At 36.1% G+C, this 22254-nt stretch overlaps 1 protein-coding gene across 11 annotated transcripts in view; it reads left to right on the top strand.

The window, feature by feature from the left end:
• Positions 1 to 22254, top strand: part of FAM13A (family with sequence similarity 13 member A) — a 346516-nt gene that overhangs the window by 267672 nt on the left and 56590 nt on the right. For all 11 annotated transcript variants that reach the window (XR_015552950.1, XM_087434589.1, XM_087434588.1 and 8 more), the window contains 3 exons: positions 11844 to 11885; positions 14531 to 14710; positions 19856 to 20042. Coding sequence is in view for 10 of the 11 variants with exons in the window: in XM_087434589.1 (XP_087290715.1) it covers positions 11844 to 11885; positions 14531 to 14710; positions 19856 to 20042 (409 nt within the window). In the remaining variant the exon portion in view is untranslated. The remainder of the gene's footprint in view (positions 1 to 11843; positions 11886 to 14530; positions 14711 to 19855; positions 20043 to 22254) is intronic.

The following is a 22254-nucleotide window of genomic DNA, read 5'->3' as shown; positions in this document are numbered from 1 at the left end:
TGTACCTGGAATCCCTCTTTGCCTGTGCTGTATCAAAATTCTAAATATGTGCTTTGGGGCCACATAACCTGTAACCAGTCTTGTTCACTGGGCACCTGGCCTCTGAATGGTGGCTCTTTGGTTCCTAATACTTGTCTTCTATCATCTACACTGATCTTCCTCTGCTTTCTCTTTCTCATTTTATGCTCTGTTGAAACTCTGAAATTGACTGTCTTTATTAATTTCAGTCCAAGTTTTAATACTCACAGTGCAAATTAAAGCTAAATTACTGTTTTAGCAGATTTAGAATTGCTTAGGGTCAGTTTCAGTATTTCATATGTTTTCTAATTTTCCTGAATCAGGAACGTCAAATAGATTTATTTCTAAATTAGCTGTCTGGCCTACAAACTCATTCTTTAGGATTTTGCTAATTTTTTTCCCTAGAAACTAGGAACCATCAATTTTATTAAAGTCTTTTAATTGTAGAATTTACATTGAAGAAAAAATTTAGCTTTGCATAAATTCAGATTGAAATATTACCTGACATTAGATGGGACCTGGCAATTATATCATACCACTCCTATCTTAATATGTAGAAAAATTCCTTCTAGATCATTTTTAGATAGCTTTTTGGGGATTACCTTTCCAAACAACTTGTGCTAGGATTTGTTGGTCATATTTCATTAAATTTGTAATGGTTTATTTTTCTCCTTAACCATACTGTATGTTTTCTAAATTATCATTTCAAGGTAAAAATCTCTCATCAGATGGGAGTGTTTGGAGAAGTGTAGCATTTAAGATATTATATTTGTTTATAGGCCTGTTTCAGGCTACTGACTAACATGTGGAGGAAACAAGCAGGCTGTTTACTTAATTATCTACTTGATTTTTTCCCAGATGATAAAATCAGCTAGATATTTGGGTGTCTTTAGACACAAATAACTGTATATTAAAAATGTTTGCTTTCCTTGTCCTTTTTTACTGAAATTTTATTTCTAAACTGAGGAGGCATGTCACCTCTGCCTGTGGAGCTCGTTTTTTGGAGGAGCGGGAGGTGGTAAATATAAATAACATAAAATTTACCATTTAACCATTTTTAATTGTTTTTTAAATTGTGATAAGTACATGTAACATTTACCACCTTAACCATTTTTAAATGCGTTTCCACTAGTAATGCACAAGAGTCCAATTTCTCCACATCCTTGTTAACACTTGTTATTTTCTGGTTTTTGATAACACCATCTTTATGGTATGAAGTATGTGAAACTCTTTAAAGATGCTTCAGTCGCACTGGCCAAGATGGGGCCGGGTGTCCATATTTTTGAAAAGTGTCATAGGAGAGTCTTTCCAACAAATAGTGCTGGCAAAACTGGATATCCACATGCAAAAGCATGAATTTGAGCCCTTACCCAAAACCATATACAAAAATTAACTCAAAATGATCAAAGACCTAAACGTAAGAGCTAAAATTATACAACTCTTAGAAGAAAACATCAGGCAAAAGCTACACGACATTGGATGTGGCAATGATTTCTTAGCTATGACACCAAAGGCACATGAAACAAAAGAAAAAGTAGACAAATTGGACTTATGAAAATTTAAAGATTTTGTGCATCAAAAAAAGACACTATCAACAGAGTAAAAAGGCAACCCATGGAATTGGGGAAAATATTTGCAAATCATAAATCTGATAAGAGATTAACATCCAGAATAGAGAACTCCTAAAACTCAACAACAACGGCAAAAGCAAAGCAACCCTATTAAAAAATGGGCAAAAAATTTGAATGGACATTTCTCCAAAGAAGACATACAAATGGCCAATAAGCACATGAAAAGACGCTTGACATCGCTAAGCATCAGGGAAATGGAAATCAAAACTACAACAAGGTATCACCTCACACCCATGAGGATGGCTATCAAAATTAACGAAAATAACAAGTGTTGGCAAAGATGAAGAGAAATTGAAAGCAGGGTCCTGAAGAAATATTTGTACACCCATGTTCCTGGCAGCATTATTTTTAATAGGCAAAAGGTAGAAGCAACCTAAGTGTCCATCAACAGATGACTGGATAAACAAAATACAGTATATACACACAACGGAGTATTATTAAGCCTTAAATAAGGAAGGAACTCCTGACACATGCACAACGTGGATGAACCTTGAGGACATTATGCTGAGTGAAATAGGCCAGTCACAAAAAGACAGCTACTGTTTGATTCCACTTATATGAGATACCTAATGTAGTCAAATTTATAGAGACATAAAGTAGGATGGTGGTTGCCATGGCCAGGGAAAAAGGGGAGAATCAGGAGTTATTGTTTAATGGGTACACAGTTTCAGTTTTACAAGATGAAAAGAGTTCTGGAGATGGAGGGTGGTGACGGTTGCACAGCAATGTGAACATTCAGTTATGCATCGTTTAACGATGGGATTATGTTCTGAGAAATGCGGCATTAGGCAATTTTGTTGTTGTGCAAACATCATAGAGTATACTGAAGGGGAACAAATTTGCCACCCTAAAATGTATCTCTTTAACATGAGGATTATTTTAGGCTGATTATTTTTAAGAAATAAAAGACTCAAAAAGTTTTTCTTGTTACATCATCCTTTACTACCTAAAAGAATTCAGATTAGAAAACCTATGTCAGAAAGCAAGTAATCACCTTAGCATAACGTGAACTAGGTGATAGATAGGAAGGAACCTAGAAAAGCCTCTTCGTGGGGCGCCTCTCTCTGTTGTTCTGTTTCTTTGTGGCCAAACACTGTTTTTCCAAACGTTTGCTCCTTTTCACCTACCTTTGCCTTCCTTCCCTTTGAAGTCCCTGGCTCTCCTCACCCCTAACATCCTCTTTTCTCTGTAGGTGAAGATAGTACTTAAGGTGAGGGCTTTGGCCATTTTGGGGAGTTACTCGGTTTTCCTGGGTTTCTTCCATATGAACATGTTATTAAACTTTTGTTTGTTTTTCTCTTGTTAATTTGTTTCATGTCAATTTAATTCTTAGACCAGCCAGAAGAATCTAGAAGTGTAGAGGAAAATTTCTTCCTCCTCTACAGTACTTACACAAACCTAGATGGCATAGCCAACGATACATCTAGCCTATATGGTACTAATCTTATGGGACCACCTTTGTATATGCAGTCCTTTGTTGACCAAAACATTGTTATGTGGCACATGACTGTGCTTAATACCACTAAACTGTACACTTAAAAATGGTTAAGATGGGAGTCAGCCCCAGTGGCCTACTGGTTAAGTTCGGTGTGCTCTGCTTTGGTGTCCCGGGTTCAGTTCCCAGGCGCAAACCTACGCTGCTGGTCAGTGGTCACACTATGGCGGCAGCCCACATACTAAATAGAGGAAGATTTGCAACAGATGTTAGCTTAAGGTGAATCTTCCTCAAGCAAAAAGAGGATTGGCGACAGATGTTAGCTCAGGGTGACTCTTCTCAGCAAAAAAAAAAAAAAAAAAAAAAGGTTAAGATGGTAAATTTTGTATTATGTGTATTTTACCACAGTCAAAAAATTTGAAGGAAGAAAATGTCATAGGAGATTTTGATGCACGCCCCTAGCTGAAAACCACTAACCCAGACCAACTGCGTGGTTATTTTATACTGAAGAATTGGTTAGAAACTTTACTACTGTTTATCATACAATTCTTTGCAGATTCAATACTGAGTTCTTGACATCTGAGCTTCACTAATCATATTTTGCTTAGTAATAGATAAATATAGATTCTGGGTTTAATTCTATCAATATTAAAATACTAAGCATATGTTTAGGCTGTACTGATAAAGATAAATTGTATAAGTTTTTATGTTTTTTATGCTTCTCTTCGTGTCTTCCCTTAGCATGATAAAGCAAAGAGAAAATTTACTTGTAGAAAATGACACCTTTGTAGCCATTCTGTCTAGACCTCTTGCTGCTTCATTCTTCAGTCTCCCTGCCTCCGTATAGACTTCTGTTTATAAGAATTTCAGATTTTAATAAAATGTAAACCTCTAGTTAAATAAGTAGCAGGCTAGCTGTTCCTGATCTAACTACTCCCAGCCTCCCATTTACATTTAATGATGATACCAAAGACAAGAACTAGAGACAGCTTTATAATACTGATAAAACCATATATCAAAGGTCACACATCAATGGGATGGATTGAGAAACATATTTTTGCCTGCAGACCTCATGTTCCACCATCTAAATAATACAGATGGCCACAAAGAGAGAACAAAGGGAAAAAAACTGGCTTGGAGTCGTTCCACTGTCTACTGCACTGACCAGAAAAGCAAGTGACATTCCCCTAGCTGAAGAGAAACTTACTTTCTGAACCATCCAGAGTTTCTCCCATCAGCTTCTTTATTTCAGTATCGGTTCAGAGACTAGAACATTCAGTACAAAACAATGGAAAGGGGAGGGGATCCCCCTGGGATGCTCAGTCACCTAACTAAAGCATTTGAAAAAAGGATAAAGGCAGGAAGATTGTTGGATTTAATGCATGCTGTCAAGAGTACACTGAAGACCAACTACAAATTTGTTTCTGATTCTCCAGCTTAGTCATAAAATTGGACCAAACAGCAAGTGCACCCAAGTATGCATTATAGATTGTTCTAGAGCAGACTCATATACTGGCTCTTAAAGTCTAAATCCAAGAGAGGGTATCTGCCCACAGCCAAAGGACAATGAGATAAACTAAGAACAATCTACCCACTCAGGTTGTTGGTAATGGCTCTGCCTGGATTGATGGATCCTCCTTAAGAACCACTAAACATAAAGAACTATTTGGAACCTATGAAGAGAAGTTACAAACTAAGGGAAAAGATGATTTTCTCTGAGGACTCAGTGTAAAAATAGATTTCAGGAATTGTGTTTTATATGATTCAGAGGAAAGCTTGAAAAGTCATATTGCTTATCTTCTTGAAAAATGCTGAAGGACATAACCAACCTCTTTGAAACATGAGTAGGAACCTGTGGGGGGAGAGTAGGTTTAGAATTAAAAGGCTAGAGACACAGAAGAACAGCTGAAATAAGGAGGAAAAGGAATCCTGGAAATGGATTAGCAGAGACTTGAAAAACTATGTGGGAAGCAGTAAAGAGCAGAAGTTGTTAAAAACAAATCAAGTACATGATGAGAGAAAAACTTAAGCTCTTCCAAAATGAAGAAGAAAAGGATAAAGAACAAACTGTGAGAAAAATAATGCTAGATATGAAGGTCAGAGATTGGAAAGCCAACCTGAAAATTATGATTCTAAGGAAGAAACCATACTAATAGAAATAGAAGTAGAAATCAAAGTTAATATATGCCCTGCTAATTGAGAAGTGAGTCAAAAAAAATTTTTTTTGATTAAGAAGTAGAAATCTGATTATACTCATTGGTGGAGAGGCAGGGAAGTAATGAAATTCTTAATTTCTTCTCTTACATGGAAGGTAGGAGAATAGAAACAGAAGTCAAGAGTTTTGGGGGTTTTGCTTCAGTTTTAATAATTAGAGATGTATGGATATGAAAGGCAACCACTAGTAGAATTGTACATAGGATTCTTGTATTCCAAATCCGCTAGAAGATAAGAGCAAAGGCAGAAATCAAAGGAAGACCAAGCTCCCAAATTAGAAAACATAAAGCAAAAACACAAAACTAGAACAAATGTATCAGCTATGCCAATAAATGTAAATGGATTAAATTCTTTGATAAAGGTTAAAATTACTAAAAAAAAAAATGACTACTTGAACTATATTTTGTTCAAAAGAGCCATGCCTAAACCAAAATGGCACAAAAAGGTTAAAAATAAACAGACAGAATTTACATCTTATAAATGTGAACGACAGGAAAGCAGAAATGGCGACGTCAATACCAGAACAACTAGAGTTCAAGGGCAAATTTGTTAAAGAGAACAAACCTAGACTTACTCTGTTAGGTTAAATCCATACTAAGGACCAGAAGTTTATAAATACGTATGTGTAAAATAGCATAGCATCAAGTCGTATAAATTTTTTTTTATAATTTTATTTATTTATTGTTCCCCCCAAAGCCCCAGTAGATAGTTGCATGTCATATCTGCACATCCTTCCAGCTGCTGTATGTGGGATGCAGCCTCAGCATGGCTGGAGAAGGGGTGCGTCCGTGCACGCCCAGGATCCGAACCCGAGCCGCCAGCAGCGGAGCACACACACTTAACCGCTAAGCCACAAGGCCGGCCCAAAATCGTATAAATTTAAACTCTTAAGCTAACAGGGATAAACAGGCAAATATATTTGAAGTATGGAACTTATACATACAACTATATATCTATAACAAACAAAATTTATAAAAATAGCGCTGAGAATTTGATATAATTAATAATATTTAAAATAAATGAGCATTACATATACTAAACTTTGCACCCTGCAAATAGGGCTCAAGCATTCCTGCTACTTTCTAAAAAATTATTCAACTATCTGTAAAAGTTCTTGAAGAGTAGAAATTTTAACAGTCATGTTTTTTGACCACAGTCTAATTAATAACAAAAAAATTTCCAGCTAGCCAATGAAAACTTTCCTAAAGGGTGGAAAAAATTCAAAGAGGAAATGAAAACTTAGAAGAAAAAGGGAAAAAGTACATATCAAAATTTGTGGAATGAGGTCTAAGCTCGTTTTAAAAGATAACTTTACCTTCTTAAGAAGATTGAAAATAACTAAGCCACACATTCAGAATAAGAAGTTACAAAAAGGAAGAAAAGCAACATCTTGGAAACCTAAAAGGATTTAGTAATAATAAAAGAAAACAGGAAAAGAGCAGAACTGGTATTTGAATCTAGGAACTGGTTCTTGGGAGTAAAAATGAAAATTATAAAATAGAAAAACCTCTGGTAAACTTAAGAAAAAACAGAGCAGTACCAATAGTCAGAATTGAAGTTTGCTGTAAGGGATATAGTAGTTTTTAAAAGATTAGAGAATACTTTATGCAATTTTATAGTAATAAACACGAAAATCTAGATAAAAAGTTTTCTAGAATATATAAATTTTGAAAAGACTAAAATTCCATTTGAATCCAAAAAAGTATTTTTAGTAATCTATTCTAATTCTAAGAAAATAACTAGATGTATAGCCAAAGATTTATGTGAATAGTGGCATTATTTGTGAATAAAGATTATGACCTTATTAAGGACACACTCTGAAGCCAGATTACTTGAGATAGAATCAGAGCTGTGTAAACTTGAGTGAGATACTAAACCTCTCTGAAGCTCAATTTCCTCATCTGTAAATGGGTACAGTATATATAGTGAACTAGCTATTTCATTTCATAATTTTGCTTTATAAAGACCTTAGTCTAAAAACGAAAGAAATGCTGAATTTCTTTTTATGCAAAAACATGCTAAATATGTAAAAATGAAAACTCTTAATAATTAGAGCCTGAAAGAAGCTATACAGAGGGGAGTATTTTGACATTTTAATGGGCTCTATTTAATTTGTTAGAAAATATTTAATAGAGTGTCAAGATATAGGAATAAAGAATAATTTTTTTCCTTCAAATCTGTCCTAATATTTAAAGGAATAGGAAGTATGAGGTTTGATAAAGTATGAGGATAAATACTTTCCTCCTACTGAGTCATATCCATGTAGTATGTTTTCAATTTATGTTCTAGTATTATGTACATAGAATATAATTTAAAACCAAAATGTGAGGCTTTTTGTATCCAAACTGTCTATAACTCCACCACAAAAGGATGATGCAATTTTTATCAGTCTAAAAACCTATAAATGCTCCATTAAATTTCTGCATATGATAATCATAGATAAAAGTTAAAGCAAAGTGAATAAATATTGAGGATTGAGTATATTCGTTTTAATGAATAGCAATATGAAGAATGAACTAAAATCATGAAAAAATTTTAATTTAGAAATCTGTTATATGATTATAAGGAAATAATGTTACAATCATGTTATTATGTTGATGCTGCATATCAACTTGTATTTTAAGATGATATTTAGAATACTGTATTCTGTTAAATAAACAAATTAGAGCCTCATCGTATTTTGATGGTTACATGATCTTCATCCTTAGGCTTAAAGAAGCATCACATAATTGTCTTTTAAATCCTTATTCGTTAAAAAAAAATCAAATAAATGTAAATATTATCTTCTAGACAAAAAGGATAATTCTGTTAGACTTAATGTTTCTATTAAAACAGTAATATTGTACAGGTAGAATTTTTTACACCGCAGAAAAGAGAACATACCAAAGTAAGAAAACATACAGAAAAAGAGAACATATGCTTTTTCAAGATGTCTGGTTTTAGTAGATTTGAAATTTTTATATGTAGATTTCTTAATTTCAAATCAAGAGATTTAATTTAAAAATCACTTGTCAACAGGCATTCTGTGCGTCTTATCACATGCAAATTTTTATAGACGAATATTGCTGAGCATAATCAGCTTATGGAAATGTAGTTTGGGTTTGCTAATAGAGATAAAGACTAAATATATTTAAATATGTCATAGAATATATTTTAGAGTAGGCTTAGAATCTATTTTAAATGACCATAGCAACAGAGAATTCAGTTGCATCATCACTTACACTATGCTCGAGTAATAAAATTGACCATAATGCTGGAGTCTGCACGTGAGCTTATTTCTTTCAGTTTTGAAGACTTGCTTTATCAACATTAGGAAATGAACTCTTCCATATTCAAGTGTTTATATTGCATAAGTAAGAAATTGTTTTAGCAAATCAGTCAAGGACTCTGAGAAAAGTTCATTCTTCTTAGTTGTCTGCAGAGGGTAAAAAAAGCTACATGTAGATGAAGGAAATCTATATCTTTAGCTTATTTGCTTATTGCCTTTTTTGTCAGTGTCTTAGAATCACCTCCATGAGCCAATTATAGCTATGGAAGCAGTCCCTATGTCTCACATTAAATATTCTTAGAAATCTTGTTATTGGTGAATGGTTAAACACATCCCACAGGAACTATGGAGGTGGCTGAACACCTGACCAAAGCCATTTTGGTATCTAATAAGCCGTAACTATGATTGACACTGTGTCATAACACTAAATATGCAGTTATAGCTTTCATAACGATTTAACCTTGAGGGCAATAAACTTGAATCTGAGATAGTGTTATGAACGTTTAGAGCTAAAAGAAAACCACAGAGATCACTAACCAAGCCTTTCATTTTCTGTATGAAGAAACCAACCCAAAATGGCAAGCTAACCAACAATCTGACTGTGATTTCAGCTACGTAAACTGCAGAGCCAAGACCAGAACTTCTCTTTTCTGATTCCCAATGGAAAATATTCTCTTCTCAGAATACTTTCTTTATAGAAATTCAGTTTAAAAAACATGGGAGTATGGACACGTTAAGTATACCAAAATATTCCAAAGTACTATTAAACATAAAAATATAAATGTATCGTAAATTTAACCTAAGATCAATATATTAGCAAAAATGAATATGACTTAACTTGGTTTTATTTGTGATTTAGTCATTTCTTGTGCATTCTGAGAAAGGCTTTTTAAGACTGATTTAGATGGCTCTGGTCATTTTTCTGTAAGCTGGGTGAGGAAAATTTTGATGTTGCCTTTTATTCACACAGGGTAGCATAAGTTTTCCAAATCATACCTTCATGACTTAGATTAGAATGTTTAAAGATAGCTATTGTGATAGATCTAAGTCACTGAAGTCTTAAAGAATTTTAGTTGCAAGGATTTAGAGCCTTGCTCGTCAGTGTCTTCCAGAAATCAACAGCATCAGAATCACTGAGGAATTTGTTAGAAATGCAGAATCTCAGCTTCTGCTTCCCTAGACATAGACCTACTGAATCAGCACCTGTGTGTCAGCAAGATCCTGGGTGATTCTGATGCACGTTGGAGTTTGAGAAGCACTTACTCAGAGAGTTAGTAATCTCAGAACCTGGTCTTGTTTTTTGTCATTTCCTTATCTCTTTCTTCCTCACCTTTCCTTTTCTGTCCTCCTCCCGACCCCCAAAAAAGGAACGTAAAGATATCAATGTGTGCTTTAATAAGCAAAAAGAAGTTCAAATCAAACGTGTATAGAAGGGAGGAAGGGAAATATATCTCTTCATTCTGAGATGGCGTGGAGGACTAATTAGCTAATTATACTTATGTGTCTTTGGAATGTTTTTAGCATCTAGCAGGTCTACATTCTTTTTCCTCTTCTAGTTGCCCCCGAGCCATTATTCACGTTCGTCCCTGCTCCCAAAAGCAAGGTTGTGTAACTGCATTGAGAAGTGGAGTACAGGAGTTAATTATACAGTGTTGAATTGACAGAGGGTGAGCCACAAAACATCAAGAGCAGAGACTGCCTATTCCGGTTGAGGACAGAGAGCAGCAAAGGATTTATTGTTGGTTATGTAACCTGGGAACCACAGTGAATAACAGGCATTGTGAGGCAGAGGAGAAGTGGTTGTGATTAAAAGCAAAGTAAAATACCTAAGTTCAGGGTTCCATATGCAAGGATGACTCTAGTGAGTGATGGATTGAAAGTCTACTAGAGTGATTAAGAGCTTAGACTCTAAGCTAAAACTTGCATGGTTCAAATCCCAACTCATCTACTTCTTCGCTCTAGGACTGTGGCCAAGTTACTTAACCTCTATAAACTCTTCATTTGAAAATAGGGGGAAAAAAACAATAGTAGCTACCTTATGGGGTTATTGTAAACAGCAAATGAGAAAATCTTTGTAAAAACATTTTCTCTGTCTGAAACATAATAAGTACTTGGTGAGTGTTAGGGTGTATTTATTTGTTTGTTTGTTCGCTTATTCATTAAGATTCTTCTCATCAGTTTCCCTTGTGCACAATAGCATTATTTTAAGTGGTTTTTCTTGGATTTGTCTGTGGTGTGTGGCCATGACAAAGAGCTGCAGCTTTAACTAAAGGGAATTCTCTGGGTTAAAGAGCGAGTGTCTGTTGATCACCTCTGGGGTAATGAATGAGTACTGTACTGGGTGTGACGGTGGTGGTAGTGGTAGGGAGTGTAATGAAAGAAAATGAAAAATGTCATACAATCCAGAGGCACTTAGATTCTGAATGGAAAGAGATGAGATATACACATATATGGAGAAAATCTCGACAGATGATTCCAAAGCAACATGTTCATATGTTGAAAATTATATAGGATAAATTAGGATGTTTGGAGTAATTGAAAGGCAACTCATCAATACTGGTCATCAACAGCTTTTATTTTCTTCAGGTGTCTTCTATAAAGGAAGAAAAAAGGAGAGAATTATTAGATGTATTAGGCAAAACTATAGTTTGACATACACTAAAGATTTTTTTAAGCCTAGATACTCTGGAATCTTGATTTAGAAGTGCACTAAGCACTAGAGGGCAGAATGTGAGAAGGTAGTGCTATAGATAACACTGAAAGAGCTGCCAGCCCCAGCCCTCACTGTGGTTATATGAACGTAGAGTTGGGCAAGAGGGGCAGAATTCTGAAGAATGGCAGTGAGACAGTGCTCTGTGATTTCACCATTGAACTTCACCTTAAGCTTGGGATGGATTTGGGCTGGGGAGAGCGGGGAATGGGTAGAGTTGGTAGCAGGAAGGCAGTCAGCAGCAACTGCATTAACATTTGGGGAAAATGAAAAGAACCTGAACTAGGACTGTGGCAGTAGGGTGAGAGGTAAAGATGGTTTTCAAAGGTCACTGGTGAAATTGTCTGTCATGGACATCTTTAACATGGAGGAAAAAACACTGTTCACCAATAAACACCCAGGGTCATCTCTAATTCTAGAAACAAGTGAAAATCGGCATGTCAGTGGATGGTTAAACGTCACATGAGGGTCTGGCTGATGCTTTCAGTCTGGGATCTCCTTTAAATGTTTGGTTCACAGTCTCTGATCCTCTGTCTAATCTGACTCTCTTTTTCTTCTTTTCCACAGTACCCGTGTATCCCAAGTGAACAATGTTTCGACAACTGGAGAGTAAGTTATTTGGATTGGATTTTTTTTTTACCCTCTCTTCCCATTTATTAAATAGAAAAAAGCTATTCTAATAGTGTATAGTATTGGAAGACTAATGCAATAAGCAACTAGTGATGATTTTTAAAACTACACAGAGGAGAGACTTAAATAAGAAGTGTTCCTATTTGAGCTGCCGTGTGGGTGTGTGGCTAGAATCAGCTCAGCCATTTGAACATGCAAGATTTTTGTTTATTTCAGTCAAAATAATGTGAGAGTCAATTAATATTTGCAAAGCAGTCTGCATGCTTTGGGATGTATTTTGCAGTGGAGAATGCCATTAAAGGTTAAAGTATTAACAGTGTCTTTACTTACTCCTTTGTTACTTTTAGTCAGCCTGCGTTTATTGAGTACCTACAATATGCCAAGCGTAGTGTGAAGTGTGTAATGTCAAATATGCCGTGGGCTCTGCCTTCAGGGACTTGACAGTCTAATAGGGACACAGAAAAGAAAGCAAATTAGTGATGGCAACAAGTCCTTTTTCCACAAGGCAGCACAGTGCTCTGTTAATTATGTTCATCACATCTTTTTCCTCCTAAGGCTACCAGTTGCGCTTAGACTGAAATCTAAACTCCAGTTATCTGCCCTTGCCTACCTCTCTGACCACATCGCTCATTATGCTTCAACCACACGACCTTCTGTTTCTGGAGCAGGCCAAGCTTATGTCTACCTCAGAGCCCTTGCTGTGCCTCAGCCTAGCCATTCACCTTCTTATCATTCACCCCTTTGTTCAAATGTCATCTCATCTGAGAAGCCTCCCTGACGACACACAGTCACTCTCCAACTCTGTACTCTATTTTGTAGAAAATTTATCACTATCTGAAATTCCATGATTTGTTTATTGTCTGTCTTGCTTCATAGCAATGTAAGCTCCATAAACACAGGGACCTTGTGTGTCATATTTATGGCTGTATCCCTAACACCTAGAAAAGTACCTGCTATATATTAGGTACTAAATAAATGTTTGTGAATAGTTCCTTGTCCTAAGGTTTTCCATCGCACTCACCTCTATTCCTTCCTTGCTGGGACACGGGTGGGCCTTTTTGGAGCATCTTCCATCAGCCAGGATCAGGTGGAGGACGAAGGGAAGAAGTGATAAGGAGGATGAAAGAAAAATTAGAAGAAGCACTAATTGGTATGAATTTGGATCTAATAGGAAGAATTGGGAATATTTTTTCTTCTTTGTTAGGTAAGAAAGCAATCAGAGGGCAGGATGGACCTCTCTTAGCTTTGTGAGTTTTAAAGAGGTTCCAGAATTATACCAAGACTGACATGTTCTTGCCTGTTTGTGTCCTGATAACCTTTACTTATACGTCTTGTATAGTTTGGAAAAGGTGTGGGGTTGGTCTGTGTGTATATATTAATTTACTCACATTCCTATGTACTACTATTAGGTAATCTTGAATCATTGGGATGTGGAGTTCTAAATATAAAAGTTCTAATGCCCAAGTTAGACTATACTTGCTCATTGTATTAAAACGTTTTTTTTTTTTTTAATTTTTTAATTTTTTGTTTTATTAAAACGGTTTTAATGAAATTACCAGGAGCCTATTATAAAATGACGTTTGCAAAATCTAAAGTTCTTAAATTTTTGAAAACTCATTTAAGTGAGTGTATTTCTCAATCTGAACATTTAAAAAAATATATATGTGGCTTTTGTTAAAATTTTTAACGGCTTTATTGAGGTATAATTGATATACAAAAAACTACACATATTTAATGTATCCAATTTGATGAGTTTGGATGTGATTCTTTTTTCAAGCGAAGGAAAACGTGCTTTGAGGAGTATAAGTTTAGATTTTCCACGCCAGCTTCTTCAGAATTAAATAGTGTGGTGATAAAAGAAGGTTTAGACACAGTGAAAGATTATATAGCTTAAAAATGACGCCTTATCTGTCTCATTATGCACTCCTCTCAGCCCCCGTGCTCACCTCTTTCCCTCAGGTTGAACAAAGTAAATCAGCCCTTTCTTCAGTAACATACTTTGAGGTGTTTGCATGAGTACAAGTTCAATTATGTACATCACAGTTTAATCAAATAGAGGTTCGGAAAGATTTTGCCATTGTGTTATGAGTAGTAATTGTTCTGGTGAGGTGTTCTTTTTTGATAGCATTATTCCCTATATAATTTTATCTTAGAGGGATTCTAAATAGGTAATAAACATCGTAAGATTATTCATGCCAGTTTGCTTTGTAAATCATACTGTCCTCTGCAGAACTGGTATGAAATCTGGAGGAAATTCACCTTTGTAAGAATAGGTCCATTATTATTCCATGGGGAAAAAAAATCTTTCCTCATTCTGCATTATATTAAATGACCTTTACTTCCTGAATACCTCCTGTAATTGTTGCTAGACTTGCTGTGAGCGTTTCAGTAATCCTGGACTCACAAAGATGAGAAACATGACTATCAAATTGGTAGAATTAGTTTTCTTTTTAACGCACAATGCAAATATTCTGAGATTAATGCCTCGTATACTGTCTTTGCTCATGAAACTGTAGTAGATCTTCCATTGGAAATACTGATATTTCCAGAATTACAGGCACCTGTTTTTAAAGGCAGTCATTGATAAATCTGATTGCTTGATTGACTTGATTCTTTTTTACCAGACTCTTAGAAAGAACCATCCGGTCAGCTGTAGAACAGCATCTTTTTGATGTTAATAGCTCTGGAGGCCAAAGTTCAGAGGACTCGGAATCTGGAACATCGTCAGCATCTTCCACCACATCCACCAGACAGCGGCGACGCCCATCCAAGGAGCAGGATGAAGTTCTATGTGGCAGAGACCTGTGAGTTTGCATTGATACTTCTTGTTTGTATTTTCTCTTCTTCTTTTAAAAATATACACCTGAATTAGTCACTGTGTTATAGTCACTCTCATTTCAGTATTTAGGTTAAAACTTTAAAAGTTTCATTTTGACCATTCTAAAATTAGCTGACATTTGGAAATTGGTATGCGATTGAATAAACACTTCAATTTTGTCTAGATATTTCATGTGTTGTAAGAAGCCACCTCTGATTAACACTTTTCATGGCTTCCTCATGAATATCTTATTTAGAAGGATGCTGAACCATTGGAGGAGAAAATTGCCATGTGCCTATCCAGCGGTGTGTTTTTTTTGTAAGACAACCTTCAGTTGGCTGTTAGACTAGCTGATGAACCAGCAGATTTCCCTACTGTATTGACCTGATTAAATACTAGACTATCACTATTATAGTCTGACAGCTGATTATGTTTCAGTATAAGAAGGGTTGAGATGAAGTCTAATCAAGAGAGGAAAGGCTTGAGTTCTTTGTTATTATAATGACTCATTTTAAGGCATTCCCACAGCATGAATTTCATGAATAGTGTTACAAGGAACTTTATTCCCCATTAAAAGATTTTATAAAATGCAAATGAACAATTACTATTCATATTATTGAATAATCATGGTTTAAATTGTCAAGGAAAATAAATGTATATAATAGACTATATTCCTATATTTTTCCCAAAAGTTTTAAGTTTATTTGTATCTACTGTAGCATTTAGTCTCTATAGTTACTGTTTTGAACTCCTGATTAAATGTCAAAGACTAAACCAGACTCTAGTCCCACTCATTCTTTTTCACGTGGATTCATAATCTACATCAAAATCTTGACCAAAGAAAAATTTTTTTCTTAAAGACACAAAAGGTAGATATTATAAATAAATTCTGTGTTGCACATCATTGAGATGTTTAAGGGCTATAGTAACAAAGGTAATTTTAGAAATAAAACAGTATCAACGATATAACCCGCTAACTTTTCACAGGGCATATGCAGCGCTTTTTAAACATTTGTCTTGGAGCTGGTAGCTGGGAGCGGGTGTTGTAATATTCCCTTTAGAAAATAGAAAAAGTATCATACAGGAGATATTTACATTTAAAATTAGCTACTGACTAAACTTTATAGGATGTGTTTAGAAGTATAATTAGTTTGTGTACCTCCTATATTGTGTTATACAGCAAGTACAAATTATTCATTTAACACTCTTATCTTCTGCCTCGTTTTTTACCAAATGGTACGTAGCAACACTTTGCATTTTTAAAATGTCCTTGTGTGTCACAGCATCGTGCTTTCCACTCTGTTTGGACAGAGGGTTAGCAGGCGGAGGCTGGAAGTGGTAGTGAGTGACAGAGAGGCAAAGATGGGCGGTGGCAGTGGTGATGGTGGGTGCACGGTGGATCACGGGGACAGCATGTGGGGTGAGGTCAAAATGGAGGGGGTAGGCAGGGAGAAAGATAGGAAACAGAGGGTGACCTCTCCTGCAAATTCAAGTATGGAGCTTCCCAAGCCCAGAGATGTTTCTAGTATAACTTATCTTGATTGTATTTTTCTGTCAGCATCAGGGGAGCAAAAGGAGATGAAGGAGGGTGGAGACTGACGAATTGTCTAAAGGCCCATGAAACTCGAGTGTCTCCCTTAGTTTCTCTTCTCTGGTATCCCCTTCACTGCTCGTTCTGGTCACTCACTGTGGTCAGAACAGAGCTGTGCTTTGAGGGAGAGAGTCTTTGGGTGCAGACTGTATGTAGCCGAGGCAGGTGACAAACAGTCTCACTATTCTTTTTCCTTAGTACGTGGTCTGGGCATTCAGAAGTCCCCTTCGTGTGCTCCTTGTTGGCTTCACCCTCCTAGTCGTGAGGTCCCCACCTAACCTGGCGCTGGGTCACTGTCCTGTCTTGGTAGCCCTTCCTCAACTCCCGGCCTATACTGAACCGCTTCTCTGAGCTCTCCAGGTCTTTGGAAGAGCAAGGCCCTTATCTCCCAGAGCACCAGACCTGCTACTTTTGCCCCCATGAAGGTCCTTGCCAGCGTGTCCCCAGGAGATGCACTAACAGGCAGATATCTTAGAGCTGCAACTATTTAAAAGATATATCCTTGAAGCCAATGGTGACCATATTTCAAGGTGAGATTAAAGAATCAATAAAGTCTGTACTAAAATCATCATGGCAGATTTTTAAAATAAGCAATACAGAAGATAGACTAAGACTGTAAATACTTCATTTTACTGCACATGATTTCTTATTTGTCTGAATTCCTAAGAAAACATTATCAGGCTTATATTATTATTTATTACAATAAAAATGTAAAAGTTTAAGGAATATATTCATTATGTGAAAGGGTTCAGTTTAATTCATTTATTAAAAAATTTACCATCTGCCAGGTACATGGAAATGTTGAATCTTGTTGATTGGTATATGGAAGTTCATTGTGATAGTCTATTTTTCTATATATTTGAAAATTTCAAAACAAATATTTTTTCAAAAGCAAACCATTATTTAAGTGAAAATGGGTTCAGTCTTCCAAAACACAATGAACTGGAAAATTATACAAATTTGTTGTATAAGTATTATATTAAATTCCTACTGCAAAGTAAAAAGAAAAGCGTGCTATATTCGAAGAATAACAAATAGTTCAGTATTGCTAGAACATTAAGTGTGTATGTAGGGGTGAGAAGGAAACTGAAAAAAGAAAACTAGAAATAAAATCTAGCAAGTGAAAGTGAGAGACCACAGAGATCTAAGTTCAGGTCAGATGTAAGTGATGTCAGATATGATCAGAGCTGGCAGAATGTCACAGGAAGGAACCGTGCACAGTGCTCCTCATAGTCACACAGGCACCGTGGCTGAAAGGCTTTGACTTACACAAAAGCAAAGACTTTCCTTTGAGGAGAACAGGATTTCCACATGAGCACAACTGCGCAGGCAGATTGTCATAAATTTATTTAGACAAGATTTATTCCAGTCATTCACTCATTATTCAAAAAGATTATAAAATAAACTTTGTCTTTTAATTTCTAAAAATAATTTTTAGCTTTGGTATTAGTCAGCTTACGCTACCATAATAAAGCACCACAGGCTGGTGGCTCAAACAACACATTTATTTTCTCACAGTTCTAAGAGGCTGGAAGTTGGAGACCAAGGTGCGGACAGAGCTGGTTTTTGATGACATCTCTCTCTTAGACTTGCAGGCGATGCCTTCTCACTGTGTCCTCATGTGGCCTTTTCTCTGTGTGCGTGCTCTCCTGGTGCCTCTTCCTCTTCTTACAAGGACACCAGTTCTATTGGATTAAGTCCCCACCTTATGAGGTCATGCTTCATGTAACCTTAAGTACCTCCTGAAAGGCCTTGTCTTCAAGTGCAGTCACACTGTGGGTTAGGGCTTCAACATATGAATTGAGGGGGGCAGGGGGACACAATTTAGTCCATAACAGCCTTCAAACATAAAACCCACTCCATTAAAAAATTATACCTCAGGAGTTAGGAAAAATATGAAAAGTGATAAGAAGATAGAATTTAAATAGTAAGACAAATAATTTTGAATTTGAGACCAAACTCACCCAGCCATCCACAGAAGGCCGTGCTCTCAGTGCGCAGAGGGGAGAGATGAAGGGTGTTGCGTGAGCGTACATGCTGGCATGTTAGCCCCATCAGCTTTTCCTCAGGCCTTCAAGTATTTTATCCTTAGGATATTTCTGGTGAAAGATGCATAAATCTTTTATATAATTTTACTGAATCTATAGATTTTTACATTAAAAGTTGTATAAAATAAGACTAAAGTAAACTGGAATTTTAAAAGTCCCAAAGACGGGCCGGCCCCGTGGCTTAGCAGTTAAGTGCGCGTGCTCCGCTGCTGGCGGCCCGGGTTCGGATCCCGGGCGCGCACCGACGCACCGCTTCTCTGGCCATGCTGAGGCCACGTCCCACATACAGCAACTAGAAGGATGTGCAGCTATAACATACAACTATCTACTGGGGCTTTGGGGGGAAAAAAAAAAAAAAAAAGTCCCAAAGATAGTATAACTTTGAAAATATTATAACAATATTTCATTTAGAATTTTGCCACCATTATAGCCTATCTAAGACAGGATATGAATTTAGATTGCAGAATAAATATATAACGTGATATCTCATTTTCGGATATGGTTGAACCAATACTAAAATATGGTCATCTATTTTTACTCTTTAGAGCTCATTTATTTCAAGATATAGTTTTAGGTGTTTAGGGAGGGACCCTTAGGGTCATACCATGAGGGAGAGTAAAATCGCACTCGTTTGTATGTTACCAAGCCATGGTGCTGCACTGACAGTTTAATTTGTTCCGTGATATAGTAAAAGACAAAGAGACATTTTGCTAAGTAATTCACTTTTGTGAAAACCTCTTAATAGGGAATGTTTTAAAAACTTAAAGAAAACTGTTTAAAGAACATTAAATGAATTAAATTCTATAATTGTGACATTGATATCTATTTCTAAGACTAAGTCATGAAGGACCTCCAGTTATAAGCTTACATCCTGGAACTCTTTGTACTGGGAAGTAACAAATCCATAGTTCAGTTAAAGTGCTTTGTATTGCATAGTTTTTACTATACTATTTCTACCAAGATTATCTAATGCAGTCAGATTTAGGATTAATGCATTTCTACTATGCTAAAATGTCTTTATCATTTGGGAAAATCAGTATGTCCCATTCTAGAGAAAAAGACATCATATTTCCCTTTCAGATTTTTCTCCATACATTGTATTAATTTATAACATTTGTGTGTGTGTGCATGTATGTACGTGTGTGTGTATATATGTGTGTATATATATGTAAAATCTGAGTAATGCAAAATTTCTTTGTAAGCTTGCACTTTCTCCCTGTTTGAATACAAATTACTTTTGGTACAATCACAAAAGCTTTTCGTTGGTAGAAAAACAGCCCTTGCCAATTTGCTTCTAGGATTAATTTCTCTCTTAGTGTGATTTATTTGGCACCAAGTGCTCTCAGGAGTGGCACTTTGCTCAGGTTTTGATCCAAGATGCAAACTGGGATTTCTAGGCACTCTTCTGACCTCCTATGTGATGCAGTGGCAGTGTCATTAAAATATCCCTTTTACCTTTTAAAATTAAGCTCATTTTTTTTTTCAATTCAAGGGGACTTATCAACAAAGAAAATATTCCTTCTGGGTTCAGCAACCTTGACGATTGTATTTTGAATGCTCAGGAAGTGGAAAAATTACATGAAAATACTTCCAGTTATATTGGAGAAGGGGGCAAACCCAAACGTCAGAAATCCAGTTCCAAACTTTCTGAGCTCAATGAAAATCAAGATGGTCTTGTGGTAAGTGAATAATCTTATAAAATTTTTACTTGTAGCTGGTTAGGAAATATCACATCTCTTTTCCTTGCTTTGTACAAAATGAAAAATAATTTCAATCTTGAGTTTCACAGAATTATAGAATGTGAGTTCTGAGGGAGACCTTAGAACTACTGAGTATACACACTTGTATTTCTTTTTAATAAGTATAAAAACCGAGGCTGAGAAAGATTACATTCTGCCAAAGAACCAGAGACAGCACACACTTTGATTTCCATGTTATTCAAATTGATCTGATTTTTGTCTCATTCTTTACAGCATTTTTAAATTTTATTTTTGGAACAAAAATGTCAGTAAAGCATTTTTCCTTATTTTCCCCCCATTCTTTTTTTTTTTTTCCCCCCCAAAGCTGCAGTAGATAGTTGTATGTCATAGTTGCACATCCTTCTAGTTGCTGTACGTGGGACGCGGCCTCAGCATGGCCAGAGAAGCGGTGCGTCGGTGTGCGCCCGGGATCTGAACCCTGGCCGTCAGCATCGGAGTGCGCGCACTTAACAGCTAAGCCACAGGGCCGGCCCTCCCCCATTCTATTTGTTCTTGTTTATGTGAACATGTAGGGAAAAAATTTACTGAAAGAATGTAAAGCAAGGTGAAAGAAAAATACAAAGGGAAAGAGGATCATCTATCTTCGTGTTCAGAAATATCTTCATATTCAGAAATTTAGTTTCAAATCTATATTCTATAAAGTATTTTCTTCCAAATTAATCAGAAACACACAAAAAATTAATCTCCTACACAGTTACCTCAGACCTGAACCCTGGATGATTAATTTGGTATACAAGTTATTACAAGTGGTTTCAGTCAATGACTAAATATTTATATGATTTAAATATTAATATCCATCATCCTTTTTGTGTGTACATCAGTTTCTCTGAAAAGTGAGAACTAAAGTCTGTCTTCTAATTCTCTTTAGTTTTTTTTTTTTATAATTTTATTTATTTATTTTTCCGCGAAAGCCCCAGTAGATAGTCGTATGTCATAGTTGCACATCCTTCTAGTTGCTGTATGTGGGACGTGGCCTCAGCATGGTCAGAGAAGCGGTGCGTCGGTGCGCGCCCGGGATCCGAACCCGGGCCACCAGCATCGGAGTGCGCGCACTTAACCGCTAAGCCACGGGCCGGCCCCATCTCTTTAGTTTTAAAAACTTTAACAACAACAAAAAAACTGAAGATAAATTTTATAATATAACATGAACTGGAGTCCCTAATAAAAGTAGGTAGTATATATTCTTACTGTTCAGTGTTTAAATCCTCTGATCTACTTTATCTCTGACCAGTTTTTAGCTCCATGCTGGGTTTTCCACACATTTAGCAAAACTTCTGGGCCACCTATTTCCCATTGTCAATTTCTGCATGCGCTCAGAGAAGGTTCCTAATTTTTCCCTAAGTAAAATAAACATAAATGCAAATCTAGGGGGAAACATGTTTTTTTGATCTCCTCCACCCCCTCCAAAATGTCTTGATATTCTGCTTCTAGAAGTAAACTGATCAGCTAGAATGGACAGAAGCAATCATCTACCTCAGACCCATGTCTGACACAGTTCTCCAAATAAAGAATGTAAGCTTTCGAACCATTACACATTAAATGTTTTTTAACATTAAGTTAATTCTTATTTTTGAGAAAAGTAAATTTTTGAATAAAATAAATGATACTAACTTCTTTAGCTCTTTATTTGGCCCATGATTTGCTTATCTGCCAAAGAGATGTATTACAGTGACTAAAAGTCGGGCTTGGCTTCTTTGAAAAGAATGTACTTCTCTGTTTGAATCCCTTTTTACATGACCTTGACTCATCAATAATTTTTTTTTCACCAGGAATAGTGCCTTAAGTCAGCTAGGTGGTAATAGCTAATAAAAGTGGAAAAGTACGTTTATTCTGTAGAATATGTGTGTGTGATAAAACTGTGGACATAGTCTTTGTTTAAAAACATTTGGATAGGAGAGCCTAATTCCATTTTGGTCTTTTTTAAGTGAAAGGATTTGCCCCCGCCATAGTTGCCGGTTTCCACATTCCAGGATTGTGCGTGTCACGTGTTAGCATAAGTGAGCCAAGTGGACCATGTCTTTGTTGCAATGAATAATTAAAACCCTGCCAACACCGCTTAGACAAAAGAAAAACTTCCTCATCTGTAAAGTGAGGGTGTTCTCGAAGATCTTTTCTAACTCTCATATTCCAT

The sequence above is a fragment of the Ceratotherium simum genome, chromosome 8, assembly GCF_057802395.1.
Source record: "Ceratotherium simum simum isolate JZ-2026a chromosome 8, ASM5780239v1, whole genome shotgun sequence".
NCBI lineage: Eukaryota > Metazoa > Chordata > Mammalia > Perissodactyla > Rhinocerotidae > Ceratotherium > Ceratotherium simum.
The sequence above is the reverse complement of the archived record's forward strand: the minus strand, read 5'-3'. Positions and strand labels throughout refer to the sequence as shown.